The 20,902-nt window shown below is 56.8% G+C and overlaps 2 protein-coding genes and 1 long non-coding RNA gene across 7 annotated transcripts; 1 reads left to right on the plus strand and 2 right to left on the minus strand.

The window, feature by feature from the left end:
- Positions 1-196: 196 nt before the first annotated feature.
- On the minus strand, positions 197-7,875 carry Nr2f6 (nuclear receptor subfamily 2 group F member 6). Of its 3 annotated transcripts, none has more exons than XM_034520534.2 (4): positions 6,951-7,875; positions 4,319-4,413; positions 1,868-2,392; positions 197-851 (listed from the first exon to the last, which is right to left on the minus strand). In XM_034520534.2, exons 1-4 carry the CDS (start codon positions 7,229-7,231, stop codon positions 580-582), a joined length of 1,173 nt encoding a protein of 390 aa, XP_034376425.1. In that variant the 5' UTR covers positions 7,232-7,875; the 3' UTR covers positions 197-579. The 3 variants fall into 3 exon arrangements, with proteins under 3 accessions (XP_034376425.1, XP_076770520.1, XP_076770519.1); XM_076914405.1 differs by lacking the exon at positions 6,951-7,875 and adding an exon at positions 6,783-6,944; XM_076914404.1 differs by lacking the exon at positions 6,951-7,875 and adding an exon at positions 6,248-6,525.
- A 77-nt stretch (positions 7,876-7,952) lies between these two features.
- Positions 7,953-11,515, plus strand: LOC143434722 (uncharacterized). The gene is made up of 3 exons (XR_013104448.1): positions 7,953-10,436; positions 11,091-11,211; positions 11,376-11,515. It is a non-coding gene; the product is annotated as an uncharacterized LOC143434722 (long non-coding RNA).
- Ushbp1 (USH1 protein network component harmonin binding protein 1) lies at positions 11,209-20,719 on the minus strand. Of its 3 annotated transcripts, none has more exons than XM_034519842.2 (13): positions 20,464-20,719; positions 20,234-20,358; positions 19,956-20,077; positions 19,300-19,735; positions 17,285-17,410; positions 16,790-16,923; positions 16,510-16,650; positions 16,015-16,179; positions 14,846-15,095; positions 13,421-13,648; positions 12,040-12,125; positions 11,752-11,874; positions 11,209-11,606 (listed from the first exon to the last, which is right to left on the minus strand). In XM_034519842.2, the coding sequence occupies exons 2-13, from the start codon at positions 20,285-20,287 to the stop codon at positions 11,429-11,431; spliced, it is 2,043 nt and encodes a 680-aa protein (XP_034375733.1). In that variant the 5' UTR covers positions 20,288-20,358; positions 20,464-20,719; the 3' UTR covers positions 11,209-11,428. The 3 variants fall into 3 exon arrangements, with proteins under 3 accessions (XP_034375733.1, XP_076770517.1, XP_076770518.1); XM_076914402.1 differs by having other exon boundaries at positions 20,602-20,717; XM_076914403.1 differs by having other exon boundaries at positions 19,956-20,147; positions 20,234-20,718.
- Between the last annotated feature and the right edge of the window lie 183 nt (positions 20,720-20,902).

Consider the following 20,902-nt stretch of genomic DNA (forward strand, 5'->3'; position numbering starts at 1 on the left):
GAACATGAAAATACCAGACTTTCAGGTGTGGCTTGATCCAGCAGTTGGAAAGCTGTTTTGGGAAAGCCTTTACCAGGGCCTCTTATTCCTCCACAGCAGTGAGGCAAGACCCCCACCGCACTGGGGCCTACAGAGCACAGGTTAGACCCTGGGGTTACTTCCCCAGCACTGCAGAAGAAAGCAAAGGCCGACCAAGTAAGGGAATATCTTTATTATTGGCCATGATTTCATAATCCCATGGTGCCCTCCATGGACCATGTATCCAGGGGACCCTCCTGGCCCATAGTACCCCTGCCCAGCTGCAGTGGCCCTTCCAGATACCCATGGCACCAGAGGCACCAGCATGCTGGCTCCAGACCCTCAGCCCCGCCCTGATGAAGAGTTGCTGGGACAAGACTGGGACCTGGGAGATCTGAATCTTTTTGGTTTCATGATTATTTAAAAAATAAAACAAACCAAACATTTCACAGTCTTTAAATTTAAAAAAAGAAATCAGTCTCAGAAGAGAAGCTGGGGCCCTGATCCCCAGGGTCCCTACAAGGCCCCAGCTTCCATGTGTGTCCTGGAAGATGACCATCACTAGCCCGAGCCATAGGGCCAGTTAAAGGTGCTCCCTGACAGAAGCATGTCCCGGATCAGTGTCTCGATGGGCGTCTTGCCCACCAGGCGCATGAAGAAGAGCTGGGAGATGAGAGATGCGGGCACAGCGCGAAGGGCTGGCAGCCGCAGCAGCAGGCGCCCAAAGCGCTGGGGCTGTGATGGGTACTGGGCGCGCACGTACTCGGTGAGGGCCACCTGTGCCTTCTCCTGCAGGCTCTCCACATGGGCTGGGTCAGAAAGGCCACAGGCATCTGCAGGAAGCAGGGACAACAGGGCAGTCACGGTTGGGGAAGCAGGGCGAGAGGCATACAGGGGAGAGAGAGGATAAGGAGGCCACCAGAGGCAGGCATGAACAGAGCTACAATCCCAGGGCACACATGGGAGTATGTCAGTGTCCACCACAGACTAGCCGTGTAGAACTGAAGGAACAGGCTCGGGAACTGCTGCTCCACACAGGGTTAAAGGAGGGGCATTACTACTCTACACCACTTTGTGGGAGTAGCCTCCAGGCCAGGATCTCTCTCAGCCACGCCCACCGGAAGGCCTCCCTCCATAGCAGTGCCCAGATATCCCTTTTGTTCTCTCAGGAGGGGATTAGATAAGGTCTGGATCTGTACTCCATACAGTCCGAGAACTCGCTGGTCTCTTTCCTCAGCTCACACCTCCGGGTCACTAAGATGTTACACTGTCTTCCCCTACCGCAGCAAAGGCATGTCATCAGAGAGAGTGGCCCCAGAACAGAGGCAGGAGCTCAGAGGCCTGCCCCATGAATGTGGGCCTGGGTAGAGTAGTACTAGCATGGCCTGGAGTCTGCCTGATTTGTATCTTCCAAAGTGTTTCAAGGTCCAGTAGGATACTGTCTGGATCAGTTTGAGGGCATGATTGGACATCAGGAGTAGGATGCAGAGTATGGTCTCAAGCAGCCTGGTCCATGACCCAGAGCAGTGTCAGGAACCTGGGGTGAGGCCTATGGCAGTGTATGAGTAGGGGTCTGGGGGTTGTGTTTAGCCAGAGTGCAGCATCACCTGTGTCAAAAGGGTGTGGCCTGAGGCAGTGTCCTCTCAGTCTGGCTGGAGGGTGTCCCAGGTTGGCTAGAGAGGGTTGCCTGAGGCTGAGATGGGGGCGTGGTCAGTCTGAGGGTGTGGCCTTAGGTCCAGTTGGGAGCCTGGTATGTGGCAGAGCAGGGTCTGCTTGGAGGCGTGGTTTGTCCCTGGGAATGGGCGTGGCCCGTGTATAGGAGGGGCTGTGGTGGGGTGGGGCGGCTCACCAGGCGTGAAGAGCGCGATGGCCTTGAGGCAGCCATACTCCGCAGCATCCACCTGCAGGCGGCCCAGCTTGTCCACCTGCTCCTGGAAGGCACGCACCTGGTCCATGAAGGCCACGGCGCGCTCGGCAGCCATGGGCGCGGCGTGCAGCCCGGCGGCGGCTAGCAGCGGCGCCGTATGCAGCGGCAGAGCCGCCTGCGCCGCGTTCAGCACGAAGAGCTCACTCCAGCTGAGTCGCAGCAGCGCCACCTGGTCGGCGGCCGGCAGCTCGGGGAAGAAGGGCGCGTGGCGGGCCCACTCGACCGTGCTGAACAGCAGGCGCGCCGCCAGCTCGCACACGTTGTCGATGCCCAGCACGGCGGCGCCGCCGCCGAAGCGTCCGGCTGCGGGGTAGGGCTCGGCGCGCAGCAGCTGCGCGATCAGCTCGGACACCGGCGGACCCGTGAACGGCTCGACGCCCGTCGCGCCCGGGGGGCTGCAGGCCGCGGGGCCCGGAAGCGCGTGTGGGATGCGGCCGCGCTGCACGGCTGCAGAGGGAGACGGGGCGCGTCAGGCGGCAGCGTGAGAGGGCCACCCCCAGCATCCCCACCAGCTGCACCTCCTTTTGCAACGTGGAGGCAACATCTGTCAATCACCAAGAACCCGGGTTCTGTCTCTGGCCTCTCCCGCTACTTGTAATTCTCCCGAGGGGGACCACATCGCTAATGCGGCATGGTAGTGGTCCCCAAGAGCAGGGGCTGCCATTATTAGCTTTGCCTATGCTGGTACATACCTGCCATCCCAGCCCTGGGGCGTGGAGGCAGGAAGGTCAGGAGCTCAAGGCCAACCTCAGCACAAACTAAGTTTGAGGCCAGAATGGGCTACAACTGTTTCAAAAAATAACTGGAAAAAAAAAAATCCAATGTTTATCTGAGTCCTCGGTCACAAACGGAGTGAAAGTAAACTGAGGCACTGAGGCACCAAGGAGCACAGGTTGGCTCCCCAAGGCATTTTAGCATGGGGAAGGCAGCCTGGGCAGGGAGCCAGGAGGCATCTAATGAGCATGCTTTAATGAGCCGGCACCTGTCTCACTGGTGGGTGAACTCCAGGTCAGCCCAGGAAGAGCAAGAGCCAGGGATGCAGGGGACACAGGAGGCACCCAGGCCAAACAAAAGAGAAGCTGCGAACCACATGTCAGCTGGAGCCGGACTGGGCTCCAAATGCTCCCAAGGTCCTCTCTGCTCACAGGATGGGAACCCCACCCTCACTATTGCTCCCTCGCCCTGCTCCAGGGCCTTTGCCCAGAATGTTCCACATCTCCAAATCTTGTCCTCCCCTCTCCCATCCAGTCTAGACTGCTGGAATTCACAGTTCAACACACTCCTCACGCATGTGGTCTCTGCCTGTTTCCTCCTGTGTCAAAGGAAGATGACCACTAAGCTACCTGATGATCTAAGTGACTTTGCTTTCAATATCCCTGTCAGGTGTGAAGGGCTGGGTGGACTGGTTGAATCCTGCTGAGTACCAGGCTGTGCACAGGTCCGGGAGATGGGCACAGGAATGGTGTCAGTTTCAGAGCAACACTGACTGGACGTAGAGTAAGCAGGAGACCCTGAGAACTAATAGTCAGGGGGGGAGGGGGTACAAGGCCACGTCTGGAAGGAGGAACAGCTATGCAAAGGCCCTGAGGCAGGATGGCACTAGAAGCAAGAGCCCAAGAGATCACAGGCTCTGACTAGAGACCTATCAGAACTTCCTATCAGACAGACAAGTCTAGACAAAAATTCAATCTGGGCAAGGACAGAGCAGGAGTCACCTTCAAACTTAAAGGGACCAAAGAGTCATCAAATAAGGTTGATGCTTATTTGTTTTGTATGTGCCCATATGCATGTGGTTTTTTCTAACCTCGTTTTGCTATGTAGCCCAAGCTGACTTCAAACTGGAAATCCTCCTGCCTCAGCCTCATAGATGCTAGGATGACAAGCCTGCACTACTCTGCCCGACTGCCAGGCTCTCAGAAGTCTGTTACATGATGTCCCAGCCTGGCCCACACCCCAGGCTGAACTGGGAAGCACAAGCAACTCCCTTCTGCACCAGCGCAGCACCCAACCCTCGGGCTCTGAGTGAGGGCACCTAACAGGATCTGAGGCCCAGCTGTGCAGTGTGTCTGTCCACCCAGGTCGCATGGGCAGGGACAGGCAACTGAGTCTCCCTTTGGCTGTAAACTGGCTGAATCCTGCCTTCAGCAAACACACAGAGCAAAGAGTAAACAAATTTTAAAAGTAAAAATAATACTCCCAGCTCAGAAAGGGAGGAGGAGTCACAGAGAAAGGGCAAGGAGCTGCCCTTTGAGGTCAGAGGTCAGGCAGGGCCTGGGGAAAGAAGAGTGGCTACAACCCACTACCAGGCATCTGGTATCCTAGGTGCCTCCCCAACAAGGGCCTGGCTATGGCCACATCCCCATGGCTACTCACCCTCCTTGCGCATGCCCACCCGGAAGCACTTCTTGAGGCGACAGTACTGACACTGGTTTCGGTGGTGCTGATCAATCTGACAGTCACGGTTGGACCTGGAGACACAGGCCAGGGTTCCCAGTGATATGCCTGCAAACCCTTGAGAAACACCAGTGGGGGCTCCCTGGCCTGCAATGGTAGCCCCCAAAACACACTGTGAGGACTGTTCCCCAACTTGGAAGGGCAATCTGGTCATAACAGGTGTTGAAGCACAGCACTCAAGGGGAGCCCTTTAGAATGGGTTTTGAAGGATGCACAGAAGTTCCCAAGGGAGCAGATGGAAAGGCATTTTCTGGCCGAGGATACAATGGAACAGGTTTGAAACACAAAAGGATGGAAACAGAACCCGGTTCAACTGTACTTGGTCACCATCAGGCCAAGTGCCAGCCGTGAGTACAGTCTCAGTACTGTGCTGGCTCAATCTTACAGCCTATGGTGAGAAGGGACAGACAGAGCTTTTCTCCTCTGAGAAGACTGGCCCGACACCCACTGTCTCTCTGTAAGCCAGGCCTCTTCCTCTGGACAGCCCTCAAGGAGTGCCCAAGCTAAGGGCACCAAAAGGCACCCAGACATGAAGTAGAAATGAGGGGCAGAAATCAAGACCTAGGAGCTGGCCTCTCCGCACAACCTGTCCCTGTGCCACCCTCTGGCTGCTGCCCCATAAAGGAGCCACTGAGCTGAGAGGTCCTGGGGGGTCCAGGACAGCTCCAGCCCCAGCTGGGGTGCTCTGGGCAGGGTTATGAGAGCCTCCAGGAAGGGGCCCAACTAGGACAGAGAGAACTCAGGCTAAGCCAGAAGAAAGCCAGCAGCCAAGTGGCGACTGGGGGATCAGGGCGGCCAGGCAGAACTGGCCAGGCCCTAGGCGGGTAGGCTCTGCTCAGGGAGGGCTTTGCTATCTCCACTGTGTGGCTGGGACAGATTAAAACCCAAAAACCTGCAAGTTCTTCTGGCTATCTCACCTAAAGTGTATATTGCTTTGCCCATTATGCTATGCTTATTACGATGACTGTCCCGTTTCTGTGTTTGGGGATGAGGATGGGCACTGTCCCCCTCTCTGCTGTCTGGGCTGCCCTCAGCCTTCTGAGTAACACACAGTGGCCAGCTTCCCAATCCAATGTGAGCATACTCACACACTGCCCACAGCTCCCTGCTGCCCTCAACCCAGCACTTGGCGCCCACATGCCTCTGCTGGGGCTGGGTGGGCTCGCCTGACAACACAACCCACTAAGCATCATGGGGGGGGTTTCCTCTGCCTGCCCTACCCCGAGAGCTTTAAGGCTACTTCCTGAAGCCCTCCTACCCCCAGATAGCTACTGGTCCACTTAGGTTCAGAGAGGGAGACCAACTACATACACCAGGTCCCATAGCATAGGTCCTGAGGAACGCAGAGAGCAGGTGGGATCCTGAGTCTGCCCCAGTCCTCTTCACTCTCCCCAAAGACCCAGCAACTCATTCCAGACGCAAGAATGAGGCCAAAGTCTGGTGGCCCAGTTACAGCTGGAGGAGGGGAGCAAGGCAGGTCCCCATCAAGTCCAAACTCTAACATGGTGGCAGCCCCCACCTGACCTGTCATTAGCATCTACCTCTGGGAGGGAGCTCAACTCCACACCCAGCCCCCACAGCTCCACCTGCTAAGTCCACTGGGCCAGAACCCTTTCCATGACCCTACAACTTCTCTGGGGCTCTGGATACCTGGGAAACGGGGCTGCCTGCCCTGTTTTTTTGAGGCCCTGCAGGCTCCTGGGAGATGCAGAGTCTTTATTCTTAGACAGAAAGTGCTCTACAACCCCTGGCCTGGACAGCCAACCTCTTTTTCAAGGGGCTTTATGTCCCTGGAGGCAGCCAATAAGCAAAACCACGCCCTGCACGACCCTGCAGAGGGGTACCCACCAGACAGCATCTCCCACGGGTCCTTCACTCCTAGAGTCGCCCCGAAGTTTAAGGACTCGTCCTGGAACCCCAAGGCTGAACCAACCAGGGAGTGGGGGGGTGCGGTCAATTCCGGTGGCCTTGCTGGCCCTCCGGCGGCGGCTTCCGGTGGCCCAGAGCCTAAGGGGTACCCCTCTAATGGACAGGAATAGACTCTCGTGCATGCACCCCCTGCTTCAGGCGAAGGCAGCCACCCCGAGCCACCCACCCGGGAGTTCCTCCAGCTGCCCATGCCAGGGCGACTTTGGAAGTGATATTTGACCCAAGGGCGCGCCGGATCGATCCGCGCGGCCGCAGACAATGGCCCCTGGACGCCGCCAGCCCCGCGGTGCGACTTGTACGTCTGATTCCTGAGAGGCACCACGCACGACGGGCTTCTACGATAGGGGGCACTGGGGGCTGGAAAGAGGGTTCCCACTCCTGACAGCACCCCGGAGCCCTCCCCACCTGGCAGAACCAGCTCTCTCCAGAGCAGGAGGACAAGACCAAAGCCCACCTGCGAGGGGGGGCCACTCGCACGCATATATCACCAACTATACATCGGATCTCGACTGGGGCCAAGCCCGTGGTCTGGGGCGGGAATGCGGGTGCGGGGAAGGTCAGCGTCAGGCCCAAGGTGACCGAGCAGGTCCGGGCCGGCCCGGTGGCCGCGCGTGGGGCTCACCGGCAGGTGTAGCTGAGATTGCGGCGGATGCTGCGCTTGAAGAAACTCTTGCAGCCCTCGCAGGTGAACACGCCGTAGTGCTTGCCGCTGGACTTGTCCCCGCACACCACGCAGTCCACCTGCAGCCCCGGACGCTCCTCGTCTCCCGGCTCCGCGTCGCTGGTCGCCCCGGGAGGCGACGCCGAGTCGTCCTCGGTCGCGCGTGGGTAGCTCCCACCAGCCTTGTCCACGCCGTTCGTGTCGCCTCCGGGGCCGCCCCAGCCACCGGTCACCATGGCCATAGCCCCGGGGACAGCAGGGCCGGGGCGCCCCGGGACGAGTCCGTCCCCTCTGGGCACGCCTGGCGACCCGAGGGGATCCCGGCTACCCCGGGCGCATGCAGCCCGCGCGCTCGGGGGGCTCCGATCGCACCCCCCCCCGAAAAAAGTTTTGCGGCAACTTCCTGCGGCCGGTCCGCGCGCCAGGCAGGAACTGGTCGGGCCGGTTCCAGGCCAACTTTCCCACGCGTGCCCGCGGCCGACGGGGGCGCGCTAGAGGCGTGAGTCTGGGGCGCCCAGGTCCCGTGGTCCGGAGTCCTGGGGACCCGGTGGCGTTGCGGGGGCCATGGCCCGGCCCCGCCGCCCAGGCCAACTTAGTGGCTCACCATTCGAGCGCGCGCGGGCGCCCCCGAGCCCGGGGGGAAACTTTGGCCGCAAGTTGCGCGGCGAGGGGGGAGGGGCGGCGGGAGCGCGCGCCGGAGACCCGGAGTCCCACACGCCGCGCGCGCCCGGCCGCAATCGCAGAGGTCCGGACGACTGAGCTGAGTGGAGAGTGCGGCCCGCGGCCTTCCCCGGATCTTCTCCCCGACGAGCGCGCGCGCGCGGCCGGCCTGGGCCTGCGCCTGGGCCCGAGCCTCGGCCTCACCCTGGCGCTCGCCGCCGGCCCCGCGCTGCGGCCGGCCTGACACCCGCGTTCCATCGGCGCCGGCGGGGGCGGGGCGGGGGCGCGCGGCGCGGCCGGGGGCGGGCGCTCGTTGCCCCGGCGACGGCCGCCCTTATAAGGGCATGGGGTAGCCGCGCGCCGCCCGGAGCTGTGGGCCGGCGAAAGGGCGGGGCGGGGCACGCGGCTGACCCTCCCCCACGCGGCCGCGCAGCCTTAACCCCTGCGCGCCCTGTCCGGGGCATCTGGGAGCTCCTCGCGGCTCCCGGCAGCCGCGCCCCCGGGGACATCTGCACCCGGGCACGCCCCCGCCGCACACGCGCGCGCCCCGCATTGCTCTGCTCGGCTGCCAGCTGGAGCGGCCCCCTCCTCCCCGAAGTCTCCGCGCCCCGCCCCGCCCCGCCCCGCGCTCCGCTCCGGTGAACACCTGGTGTCCGGAGTCTGGGGGTGGAGGGCTGCGCCGTGAGGTCAAGGGGTCCCCCTCTCTCCTTTCAGGCTGCAAGGGTGGGAGCGGCTGGGCGGCCGGCGCCCCTCCGGCCGGAAGGCGTGCCAGCCCGGGGCTGTTGTCCCGGGTCCCCCTTCATTTCCTTTCCTTTTTTTTTTTTTTTTCTTCACAGAAAGGGCTTGGCTTGGTGACCCGGCTGAGCCACAGATGTCCCCCCTCACCCCCACCCCACGCCTGGAGCCTTCCAGCTGCCGCCACGCCCCTGCCCCCTCCAATTCTACTGGAGCAAGCATTTATTAAGCACCCTTTGTATGCAGGGACCCCCGGGGCACGCATTTATTAAGCTCTCTTCACATTTGAGGCCTAGATGGGATTGAGGCCTGACTCTAGGTCTGTTAACGTTTAACCGGTACCGGCTGGAATCGGTCCTCTTGTGGGCGACCTTTCACCCCTGAGTCACAGTTCTGACTGCCAGGCCTGTTCTGCCTCCTGTGCAGGCCTGGGTCCAGCATAGACACCAGGGCACGCGGCCAACCTGGACAGGGTGCCCTCTCTTCTGTAAGGGCCTTGTGAAAATCATCCCACAAGATGAGCCCTCACATAAGGGGACTTAAGGGAACAGAAGTTCAGGTTTCTGCTAGCCAGGTACACCCAGCCCTGTGCCGATGGACCTAACCAGAAGGATCCACCTGAATGCCATGTGAAAATCTAAATACAGAAAGCAGGAAGGGCTAGGGTCAGACTGGAGTAAGGACTTCCCAGGAATCTGATTAGAATCGGCTCTGCTTTAGTGGTGACAAATCCTGGGTGGCCCAGAAGATAAATCACTTTAGGGGGTCACAGTTGGTTATTTGGGATGACAGTCCTAGATTGGACTATTCTCGATTCCTTGCTGCCAGTATCTCAAGAAAGGACTGAAAGGGTAGAGGGGCAGAAGAAGGGCTTAGGAGGAAAATAGGCTCTGGAAGAGGGGGCTGAGTCACAAAAGTTCAAATAAACAAGGATTTTAGGAGACTAGTCTTAGTGAGGGACCCAAAGGGAAAAGTTGGGGGTCGGAGAAAGTGAGTTCCAGAGGGTCCAGCCCTGTCCCGGTCACCCTGCCACTTTTGGCTCCCTAACCCTTGGGCCCAACCGGGTGGGCCGGGCCTTGCCACGCCCCCATAACCCCTGCCCGTGGCCCCGAGGTGACATTTGACCTTGTGGTTGTGGAGGACCCAGGGACAAAGACACTGGGCCCATCTGCTGCCGGGACGCCCGTGGGAACAGCCGGATTCTGTCGGAGCTGCCTGGGAACTGCCCTGCGCGCCCCCACCCCCAGCAGGTGACCTTGGCGGACCACTAACGATCTGGTGGCTAAAGGTTAGAAAGGCTTGGGCCAGCTAGCCGGGCAAGGGCGCCGCACGAGAAAGAAGGAAGCAATCCTCCTCCACACCCCCCAACCGGCACACACCAGCAAGGTAACCTGCCTCCCGTCCTGATCCTTCAAAGCCCCCGGAGAGTGTGGGACCAAAATGGGTCCTCCACCCCAGGGATGCTTCAGCCTCTGGCTCTTACTGCCTGAGGCCGGACAGCTGTGCGGAACATCTGCACAGGTGTGGCCTGCAGGCTGGTCCTGCTCCACGGTTTCAGCCCGGAGGGGAACAACTGAACCGCTGCCCAGCCCCCACCCAAGCAAGGGGTGTGCCCGTACACTAGTACTCAGTCGGCTGCTGCTAGTACACGCACTCACTCAGCGCATGCTCTCCCCGTCGTCCTCCGGAGCCCTCTTGGGTGTTTGTTCCACCCAGAGGCCCGCTACCATGTACTACATTGTTTTAATTTATTCTTACTATGTTCGCTTATGTGTATCTGTGTGTGGCGTCCTCGGAGGCCGGAGACATCAGATTCCCTGGAGCTGGAGTTACAGGTGGCTGTGAGCAGCTCTTCTAGGTGCCGGGGACTGACCTCTGGTCCTCTTGGAGAGCAGTAGGTGCCCTTAACTGCTGAGGTGTCTCTCCTGCCCTTCAGTTTAACAACACCAAGGGTTATCGTGTGGATGTCGGCGTAAGCGTGGCGTCCACCCTCATTCCACCTTTACGTGGGACCTGGAGACTGAGTGCAAGACCTCAGATTGTCACTTGGCGGTAAGCACCTTGCCCAGTCAGCCATCTCTCTGGTCACACTTTTAATTTTATCTTATTCATTCATTTTTTGTTTTTATATTGAGGTGTATATGTGTTGTCTGCATTTGTGTCCATGTAACGTGTCTGCCTAGTGCCCACAGAAGCCAGGAAAGGGCACTGGACCCCTGGAGCTGGAGTGACAGACGGTTGTGAGCTGCCATGTGGGTGCTGGGAATGGATCCCAGGTCCTCTGGAAGAGCAGCCAGTGCTCCTAACCACTGAGCCATCTCTCCAGCCCCTCATTCATTTCTTTCTTTGATACTGTCTCAAGTAGTCCAGGCTGACCTTAAACACACTATGTAGTCAAGGATAGCCTTAGACTCTGAGTGCTGGCATCACAGGTAGGCACAGACTTCCAGGTGCATGTGGCACTGGATTTGGAACTCAGGGCCCTGTGCATGCTAGGCCTACACTCCACCCACCAAGGCCGTTGTTTTCCTGCTCTGTGTTCTGAAGAAGTCTCCCACATGTTCAGTAAGGGCTGGAGCAAACACAGGCCTCTTTAGCACAGGCTGGTGGGATGGGCACACAGAGGCGGCTCTGAGGGCTTCCAGCATGCTCTGCAGGTGTCCTTGTGCTGAGCAACCACCAACCCTCTACTTCCTGTAAGTGCAGGTTCCAAAGCAGCCTGGAGTTCCTCTCCCTGAAACAAGTCTCCCATCCATCCTTAAGCTAAGCCCTTCCCACCTCAGTCCCTTCTTGAAGAGACACTCCAGCCGCCAGGGACAAAGGACAGGTTTGTATGTTTAATTACATGTGTGAGGAAGGGTATGTACACATTAGTGCAGAGCCTGCAGAGGCCAGAAGGGGGCGACACATCTCCTTGACCTGGAGTCACAGGCGCCATAGCTGTAGAGGCTGGCAAACAAACCCAAGTCCCCGCCTCTCCATACACCACAGGATACTGTGACACTCCGGCCACCTCTGTGTCACATGCAAGTTTGGCCCGAGCCCTACAGGAAGGTCTGGGCTGACTGGGGTGCCCCAGGCTTCCCCAGGGCCCTAGCAGTGGCTGTCAGCACTGCCAGCTCTTCAGCCTGTTGAGCCTGCATCCGAGCCACCTGCTGCTCCAACTTCCGGAGTTGCTCTTCCTGCTTCCGGTGGGCTCCTCTGAAGGCCAAAGCCAGAGCGCTGCGAGCAGGAGGAGAGACAGGAGATGCCTGGCTGAGCTAAGACAATGACTTAGCTGGACGCAAACCAGGAGCTCTGGACTTGCCCCCTGCTTCTCTTAGAAGCGAAGAAACTGAGGCCCAGGGAAAGCCGCGCCAAGTCCCACCTGTGAGCCTTGCACAGCTCTCTGTTCAGCTCGGCACTCTGAGCACCTCTGGTTCGGCCCTTCTGAGCCACCTGTTCCAGCTGCCGCCGCAGGGACTGCAGCTGTGCCCGCAGGTCCACTGCCCTGCAAGGGTGCAAGAGAGGCCGTCTTAGGCACTCTCAACCCTGTCCCCGGCCTCCCACACCAGCAGAGCGGCCCACACTTTGGTGTCTGCTGAATACAGTGCTCCCAACCACACCCCCTTATGTATCCACCCCACCCCCAGCCCCACCAGGCCCTGACACTCACCGGGCCAGGGATGCTGACAGTTCCTGGGATACATTCTCAGAGTCCCACACTTTGCCCATCTGACCACCCAGGAGGGCAGGAGGGCCCTAAGGGAGGGACGCGAGAGAATGTGCTCGCCTCAAGTTGGATATGGAAGGTGCCCAGATCCCGGCTAGAACTTAGTTTAGTTTTATTTTGTCTTGTTTTTTGACATCTCTGTGTGACCCTGGCTGTCCTGGAACTGGATCTGTAGACCAGGCTGGACTTGAACTCAGAGATCTGCCTGCCTCTGCCTCCTGAGTGCTGGCATTAGAAGCCTGTGCCAGCATTGCCCGGCCATTTATTTAATATGCACGTGGAGGTCAGAAGACAACTTAACGGGCGTTGGTCCTGTTTTCACTCTTAGGGTAAAGAATGGGACACATGCCAGTGTCTCTACAAGATCTTGGGTCTCCACCTTTCTGAGGCCTGACTCAAACAGGCCCAGCTGTTTCCTTTCTCCTTTGGGTGCTGCCAGAACATCACTGCACTCTAGACCCCTAAGTGACTTTGGCTTCCTCACTAAAGTGTCCCCCACCTCAGGCTGACCTCCACGCCCGCCCCCCATCACCTCCTCCCTTAAGCCTGTCTGGCCTGGGGTTCTCCTTTCAAATTCTAATAAACTGAGCTTCTGTTGGCTACATTTTATTAAAGCAGCTAAGAACCCTCAAAGGGCCCTGATTCTCCAGCTCTGTTGAGGAGCCACAAGATTCCCAGTAACCCTTCTCTCCTGACTTCTAAATATTCTTTGTTACTTTTAAAGATTTATTTATTTTTATTCCCTGTGTTTGGGTGTTTGCAAGCGTGTAGGCAGAACAGGCATCGACTCTAGGGCTGGAATGATGGTGGTAAACACCGAGTGAGGCTGGGAATAGAACCTGCGTCCTCAGCAAAAGCAGTAAGGGCTCTTACCCACTGAGCTATGGCTTCAGCACTGTCCTGAACCGGGCCAGGCTTGGCTGGAAGTGCCTTGACTACGCAGGAGCTGTTAGCATTCTGTCTAAACTCCGCCCCACAGTTACCTGGCAACAGCCAGGTAGGGGCCCACTATAAAAGGGGCTGCTTGCCCCCCCACCCCCCATGGTCTTGCTCTCTTGCTCTCTTGCTCTCTTGATCCCTCTGTCCCCCTCCCCCCTTCCCCCTCTCCACGTGCTCATGGCCAGCCTCTACCACCACCACCACCACCACCACCACCCCTGCCTCCCTCTGCCTCTACTGCCCTCCCCATGCCTTGAATAAACTCTGTTCTATACTATACCGGTGTGTGGCTGTTCCCTCAGGGGGAAGACCTCACCACACACACTTCCGCAGAACATTCTTTTTCTTTCTCTTTCTCTTTTTATAAACACATCAGGAGCCATACCTGGTAGTGCTGTTGTCTGTCCTCCCCAACCTCTTCTTCACTGCTTGGATCCTCGCTGCTGCCTCCACTGCTGCCATCGCCCATGAGATGAGCCCGCTCCCAGCGAAGCTGCTGCAGGAGCAGCCGATGGGCAGGGCCCTGGGCCCGCAGCGCCGCTTCCCGCAGCTCCAGCCCGCGCTTCTCCCGCTGCGCTAGCTGCAGCCTCAGTACCAGGTCAGCCAGACTGTCCTAGGGAGCGGAGGGGGACTAGAGTCAGCTGCTGGGGAAACTGAGGCCTTCACGAGTACCCCCAGAGGCCTAGCAAAAATCTCTCACCAGCGTCCTGGCCTTCCACTTGTAAAAGCTACAGAGGAGAAATAACATTTGTGGAAGCTTCTAGAATTTCTCAGACCTCACTTTTTTTTTAATCTATTTTGTGACTGGGAGAATAGTGCTGGTCATACTCTGCACTGGAGGCAGAGACAGGTGAGTCTCTGTGAGTTCAAGACCAGCCAGATCTACATAGAGCTGTCCAGATAGCCAGGGTTATATATGTGGATTTGCAACATGAGTGCAGTGCTGGAAGAGGCCAGAAGAGGGCGACAGAGCTCCTGGAGCTGCGGTCATGTGGGTGCGGGCATCTGAACCTGGATCCTCTACAGGATTGTCCTCTTGAGCACTGAGCCTACTCTCCAGCCCAATTCTTGTATCTTTTGCATTTTGCTTATCATACATTTTTGGAGCCTGGTCTCACTGTGGAGCTCAGTCCAAGGGCTGTGAAGTCATGATCCCCTTGTGCTGGGGGATGGTAGAGGAAGGGGGTGCTCGCTTGTGCTAGGCAAGAGGGGTGCTACTGAGCCACCCTGCCCCCAGCCCCAGGAACTCACCCTGGCTGCAGCCCAACATCTCCCACGGGAAGAGAATGTTGGGAAATCAGCTAATCTTGATTGCCAACCTGACAGATTCTAAAATCTCTCCAATCCTGTGCATATGCCTATGAGGGAGTGTCTAAATTTGGGGAACAGAGATGGGGAGACCTATATTCCCTGGGCTGGGCTGGACTGGGGCTGAATTAGAAGTAAGCAGAAGCATGTAGCTCTCTCTGCTTCCTAACTGCAGAGGCAATGTGATAGCTACCTCAGGCTCTGGCAGTCATGACTTCCTGCCACAACAGACCACACCCTGGAACTGTCAGCCAAGCAGGAACAAACCTTCCTTCCTGAAATTGTTCCTGTCAGAGATTTCATAGCAACCAAAGGGAACTTATAGAATCGTATGTAAAACCTAATCAGGAGGACAAACTCCTATACAGTCCTCAAAACCTCACCTCCAATTAATTCTCCTTTATACAAGAAACCATCTCCCCACCTAAGGGATACCCTGCTTGCCTCTGAACTCCAATGAAATAATCAAGGATGTGTTGTGACTGTCTCAGCACATTCCTACCCGAGTAGCCGCTAGGTCCTGCTGGATCTGAGACTTCTCGAGCTGGGGCAGGGCCGGGCCAGGCTGTATCTCCAGAATGGCCTGCACTGTTGCTTCTGCATGGGGCATAGTGGGCTTGGGTGCAGTGGCAGGGCCAAGTGCTGGGGGGATCTTCACCAGAGCCCAGCGCTCCCGGAGATGCTGAAGATAGCCATGGAGCTGAGCAGCCAGTTCCTCTGGTGTAGGCTTGTCCACACTCCCGCCCTCTGGGCTATAAGAGACAGGAGGCAGACCAGGGGTTCCCAACACATCGCCTTAGGAAGCACAACCTACACCCAGTGGACAATCTTCCAGCATTGTAATATGGCAGGTGGTGGGGCTCCCAGTCCACAGAGCTTGCCTAGCAGGCATGAGGTCCCATGCCTGGCACCATATTAACATCCCAGCTCTCAGGAGATGGAGGCAGGAGGGTCAGGAGTTCAAGGTCACCTTCGGATATGCAGCAAGGTGGTGAGCCTTGGTGGTAATTCCACCACTAGGGGAATCTGAATTTACCTCTGAGGTGTCCCCAGTTCACGCTGGACACCAAGGCTGCACTGGCAGTGAAGACACTCTGTTCAGAGACAAAACCAGGAGCTTACAGCCACTGGCATGGACACTCCTTACAAGTGCAGTGATAACCTTGTCAGGTTCACACAGGTTGTCAGCAGTGCCACCTTACTTTGGGGCTACGTGAAGCCCTGGCCACTTCCTGTACCCTTCCTCCCTACTTCCTGGCTGCCATGATGGATTGATACCTCTGAAGTCACGAGCCAAAACTTAGTAATAACCTAATAAACTTCACTGGTTTTTTTTTACCCAGTTTTAGAGGCTGAAACCAGGGTCTACATTACTTGATGCTTTGTGTATTTGTGTGTTTGGTGTTGTATTTATTTCAGACAGGATCACACTGTGTGGGCTACCCTGGAACTACTCTGTCTCCTGAGTGCTGAGATCAAAGACTGTTACCACACCTGGTGCCACTGAGTAACCTACTCCAGTCATTCCTTGTGTCAGCCAAACGTGATTAGCTCAGAGCCAACCCTGGCCAGTGACCGATGACCCTGACACCAAAGCCCTATGTTCAGCAGGCTCTGGGGCATGCCCCCATCACTCTCATAGACCAGCAACTCTTATGCTTCCTTGGGTACCTGTGCTGGGGTGTCTCTACATCCATGGCTGCTTCCTTCTTCACCAGCAGTCTAGAGGCCTCCTCCTCAGCAGCCTGTAGGTCACCCTTGGTAGCTTCAACTCCAGTTCCCAGGCCAGCTGTCTTCAGAGCAAGCATTACCTCATACACCTCCTCACAGTCCTCACTGTGGGATAGGATTTAAATGTTTCAACACGCAGCCCCAACCCAGGCAGAGCCAGGCAGATCTCTGTGATTTCAAGGCCAGCCTGGTGTACATAGAGAGTTCCAGGCCAGCCTGGGCTACACAGTGAGACCCTGTCTCAAATAGTATTCAACAAACCACAAAAGACACCCCCCACCACCCCCACCGCTCATTCTTTATGGGTCAGAGTAATATGCCATGGTGAGGCAATGTATCTTTAGAAGGTCCTGTGTCCCTCTGTACATAGGGTCATCCTGGCATGCAGCACCACCCCACCCCCAGCCACCACCAACAGTGGGAGCAGGCACAGACCTATACTGCAGAGCCAGGCGCAGGGCTGTGGCCTCAGCCTCCCTCTTGCTCAGCTTAATGCTGAGGCTCTCACAGCGGCACTTGTAGCCCTGGAGCACAGCCAGAAGGAGGCGGTTGAAGCACTTCAACTTCTCAATGCTCCTGCCTCCAAAGGTGGGCAACAGGGAAGGTGAGTGAGGCTCCAATCACTCAGAACTGTTTTCTCCCCCTCCCCATCACAACCCAGTGGCAGGAGCAATGGTGTCCTTAAAAGCTCAGCAGCTGTAACTCAGCTGCTCACCCCTGGAGCTGCCCCATTTGGTCTTCCAAGAGGTACATCTCTGGGGCTGGATGCTGTGTGGAAAGGCACCCAAAGCTCTGGGTGCTGGAATCACTCCGGAGGCGTTGGAGAAGGGGGTGAGCCATGGGGGAGTCCTGCCAGGAAAACATGACTTGATTAATCTGACATCAAAAGCCCCACCCCAGAGGTGTTTTTCTCCTCTTTTTTCAGGGCTGGGGTGGAATCAGGGCCACTTGGATCATGTTACCTGTCTGTTTCATTACTGAGATACAGCTGCATCTTTGGTTTGTTTTGGGGAGGGTATCATTATACACAGGTGTGGGATGTATGCATACGTGTGTGTGTGTGTGTGTGTGTGTGTGTGTGTATGCGTGTGTGTGTGTGTGTGTGTGTGTCACACAACATTATGGGATCCCATAAAGCACAAATTGACATTTACCCCTCATACTGGGAAAGCAGGGAACATCATGACTTGGACTCAGGCTTTAGGCTTACCTGAGGCGCCCAGGGTCTCCTTTCTGCCCCAGAACCGCTGGAGTTGCTGTTTCTACTCCCTGCTCTGAGGATGGAGGGAGGCGGGGCAGCCTCCAGCTGCATCAGGGAATCCTCTAGCTCCTGTACCTGCCAGTGATAGGAGATGAGGCCGTGACTTCACTTGTTCAACCAGTTCTCTACAGCAGCAGCAGCCTTGTCAATGTGGCCTTGGCTGGTCCTCGGCTGTCACAGAGCACTCGTCACTCACAGCCTGACCAGGAGAGTGCAGCTGCTGTCAGGGTGATGGGGAGGCAGGACAATCACCACGTTTTACATTTTTAGGATTTATTTTTATTATTTTATATGCATTGGCGTTTTCTCTGCATGTATGTCTGTGTGAGGGTGTCAGGTCCCTTGGGACTGGAGTTACAGACAGTTGTGAGCTGCCACGTGGATGCTTGGAATCAAACCTGGGTCTTCTGGAAGAGCAGCAGTGCTCTTAACTGCTGAGCCAACTCTCCAGGCCTCCAATTTATTCCTTTCTAAATTTTTAGGATACTGTTTCCCGGAATCATTTATATCTCTCCAGCTCAAGCTACCCCCACCTCAGCCTCCCAAGCAGCTGCGATTTCAAGTGTGCACCAGTGCACTTAGGAGAATTCATTTTGTTGTTATGGTGGTGAGAAGTTTCTAAAGGTTAAGTGCTAAGCCACGCCTCTAACCCGTCATTGGAGGATTCTAGGCTGTCACTCTACCCCCTGAGCCACGCCCACAGCCCTGACTGGAGGATTCTTAGTAGAGTTGCCCTGGTTCTGTTTTGAGACGTTTGCCTATCTCGTCAAAGCTAGTGCTAAATTATGATCCTCTTATCTGAGCCTCCGAAGTCCTATCATTACAGGATTGTCCCACCACATCTGGGTTTAACATCACCCATAATCTGTAGATTTCTGGTCACCTCCACTAAAAGCCCTGGGCCGCTTCACCCCTCCGGCACCTTCAGGATTATGGTCCACCGCCAGACTGTTCATCTCACAGTCATCAGATGTCAGCAAGTGAACACCTGCAGCAGGTCAGTTCCCCTCAGAACCCGCCACACATAAGAGCACACCAGCTTTCAACACCCTGCACAGGGTGCCTTCCCCCACGTGTCTTTGTCTCCCCACTCGGCTCCAGCCGCAGTGATCTCAGGATTTGTGCTGGTTCCTGTGAACTTGACATCAGCTGGAGTCATTTTGGAAGAGGAACTATAATTGAGAAAATGACTCCCCCAATGGACCTGTGGACATTTTTCTGATTGACACTGATGGGGAGGAAGGAGCCAGCCCATTGTGGGTGGGGCCATCCCTGAGCTGTTGGTCCTGGTAAGAAAGCAAGCTGAACAAGCCATAGGGAGCAAGCCAGTAGGCAGCACCCTTCCATGACCTCTGTATCAGCTCCTGCCTGAGCTTCCCTCAGTGATGGAGTGCGGTCTGAGAGTTTTAAGGTAAAATCAATCTTTTCCTTCCCAATTAACTTTTGGTTGTGGTATTTTATCACAGCAATAGAAACCCTAAAACAAGTCCGGCATAGCTCATACCTTTAATCCCAGTATGGGGAAGCAAAGGTAGGTGGATCTCTGTGATTTTGAGGCCAGCCTGATCTACAAAATAAGTTCATGATAGCCAGGACTATGTTACACAGAGAAACCTTGTATGGGAAAAAACAAACAAACAAAAAAACACCCCCCAGGATAATCCTATCTGTGTGTGTATGTGTTTGCAGTGCAACTGACACAGGGTCTGTAACCCAGGCTAGTCTTGGACTCAGTCTACAGCTGAGAACAACGTTGGTCTTAGCCAGGGCTCACCTGAGTGGAGATTGTCCCTCTTGGGCTTCCTGAGTGTTGGAATCATGGGGTGCAGCCTGCCTGTCTTCCTTGTTCCCCTTTTCACTGTGTTGTCTCCGTTGGCCACTTCCTTGGCACATCTGTCACTGTTCTATGTCACTGTGTCTAACTCCCATAGGAGGATCTGCCTCTTCCCCAGTCACCAGCTCACCTGTCTCTGCAGACTCTGCTTCTCTGCCTGGGCATCCTGCAGTGAGGCCTGAGTGCAAGCCAGCTCATCCTCCCGACTGCCCAGGGCCTGCCGCAGCCAGGCGTTCCTCTCTATGAGGCAAGCTGCCTCCTGCCGTCCAGGTCCAGTGGCTTCTTCCTCACCACCAAAGGACCCCGGAGCCCCCTGGTCTCTGTCTTCTGCTTCCACTGGCTTTGGAAAGTTTAGTGAGTGGTGGCGCCAGGCAGCCACAATTGCCTCAAGAGAGCTCAGCCTGCACTGCAAGGTCTCATACACATTGGGTGCTGATATCTCAGCAGGGCCAGCATCCTGGGGGGCTTCTTTTGGGGCCTGGTGGGCTTCCACCTCAGGCTTACACCGTTCTTCCGGGCTCAAGGGTAGGACCCCATGGGATCCCACATCACAATCCTCCTTGTTCCTGTAAAGATAGTCAGGGAACCCCAGCCACCTGAGGCTCAGCAGAGGCCTGCAGGACTGACCCCAGCGTCCCTAGGACAGCTGAGCAGGGAATAAGCGGCTGGAGGATAAAAAGGAAGAGGAGTGAGGCGAGCAGTAGAGGCAGTGGTAGGTAAGTGGCAGGAGGCAGCTCTATGTGGCTCTGGGGCTGGAATACAGGGTACATACTAAATTCATCCTACCAGTTCCTGGGGCCCTGCAGGCCAGGACCAAGGTGTTCCTGAAGCAGCTCAGGTTTAGTCTCCATGCTTCCATTGGTGGCATCTACCTCCTCTGAGCTCTCAGCTACAGGGTCCAGCTCCCCCTGTGAATGACCCCCCAGCCCGACACAGGCTCTGGGCTGTCACATCCAGCTCCCTCTGTGGAGGACTCCCCTACACCACAACAGGTTCTAAGCCAGGCAGGCCTGGGATCCCAGGATCCATGGGGCTGGGTGTGGCAGGAAGAGGGGCACACTTACAGGCAGAGGATGCCTCCCTCGACGGCTTCGGGGCTGTGTGGCCCGGGCACTCATGGCCTCTGTCACTACAGCCTGCTCTCAGTTCTTGCCTTCGTGACCTTGGAATCCTTGGTTTTTGTTTTTTCCTGTAGGAGTTTTGGGTCGTCTGCACTGATTGACACTTTTAAATAATTGAATACCTCTCCGATAGTGCCCACTGCCTACTTGTCCCCAACTCTCCTGCCCCTCACCTTTACCGAACATTCTTCTCCCCCTCAGCTGCCTGAATGCATTTCTCGTATCTGTGCCCCGCTTCCCTATGGAGGCTTTGGGTAGGGACACTAAGAATCCTCTTTCCTCCCACGACCCTTAGCACCAAACTCCCTCACCCTGGGGGCTGGCCCTGCGGCCGGCCCTCTTCTCTACTTCTCCAGAGCACTGTGGGAAAGGCCTGAGCTCCTGGACATATCTCAGGCCATCCTGGCCACTGGCTACTGAGGCTGTGATGGCCAAAGGTGGCCTGGGAGGGGCTGGGAAACAGGAAGCTCCCCTACCCTGATCACATGGATAGTTATTGTTTCGTTTCCTTCTCCAGGATGCTGGCTTCCTCCAGAACGGGAAGAGGATGGAGGACCAGGACCTTTGTCCTACTCCAAGATATCAGTATCCCCTTATCCCAGCCCAAACCTG

This window comes from Arvicanthis niloticus, chromosome 16 (assembly GCF_011762505.2).
Source record: "Arvicanthis niloticus isolate mArvNil1 chromosome 16, mArvNil1.pat.X, whole genome shotgun sequence".
Taxonomy (NCBI): domain Eukaryota; kingdom Metazoa; phylum Chordata; class Mammalia; order Rodentia; family Muridae; genus Arvicanthis; species Arvicanthis niloticus.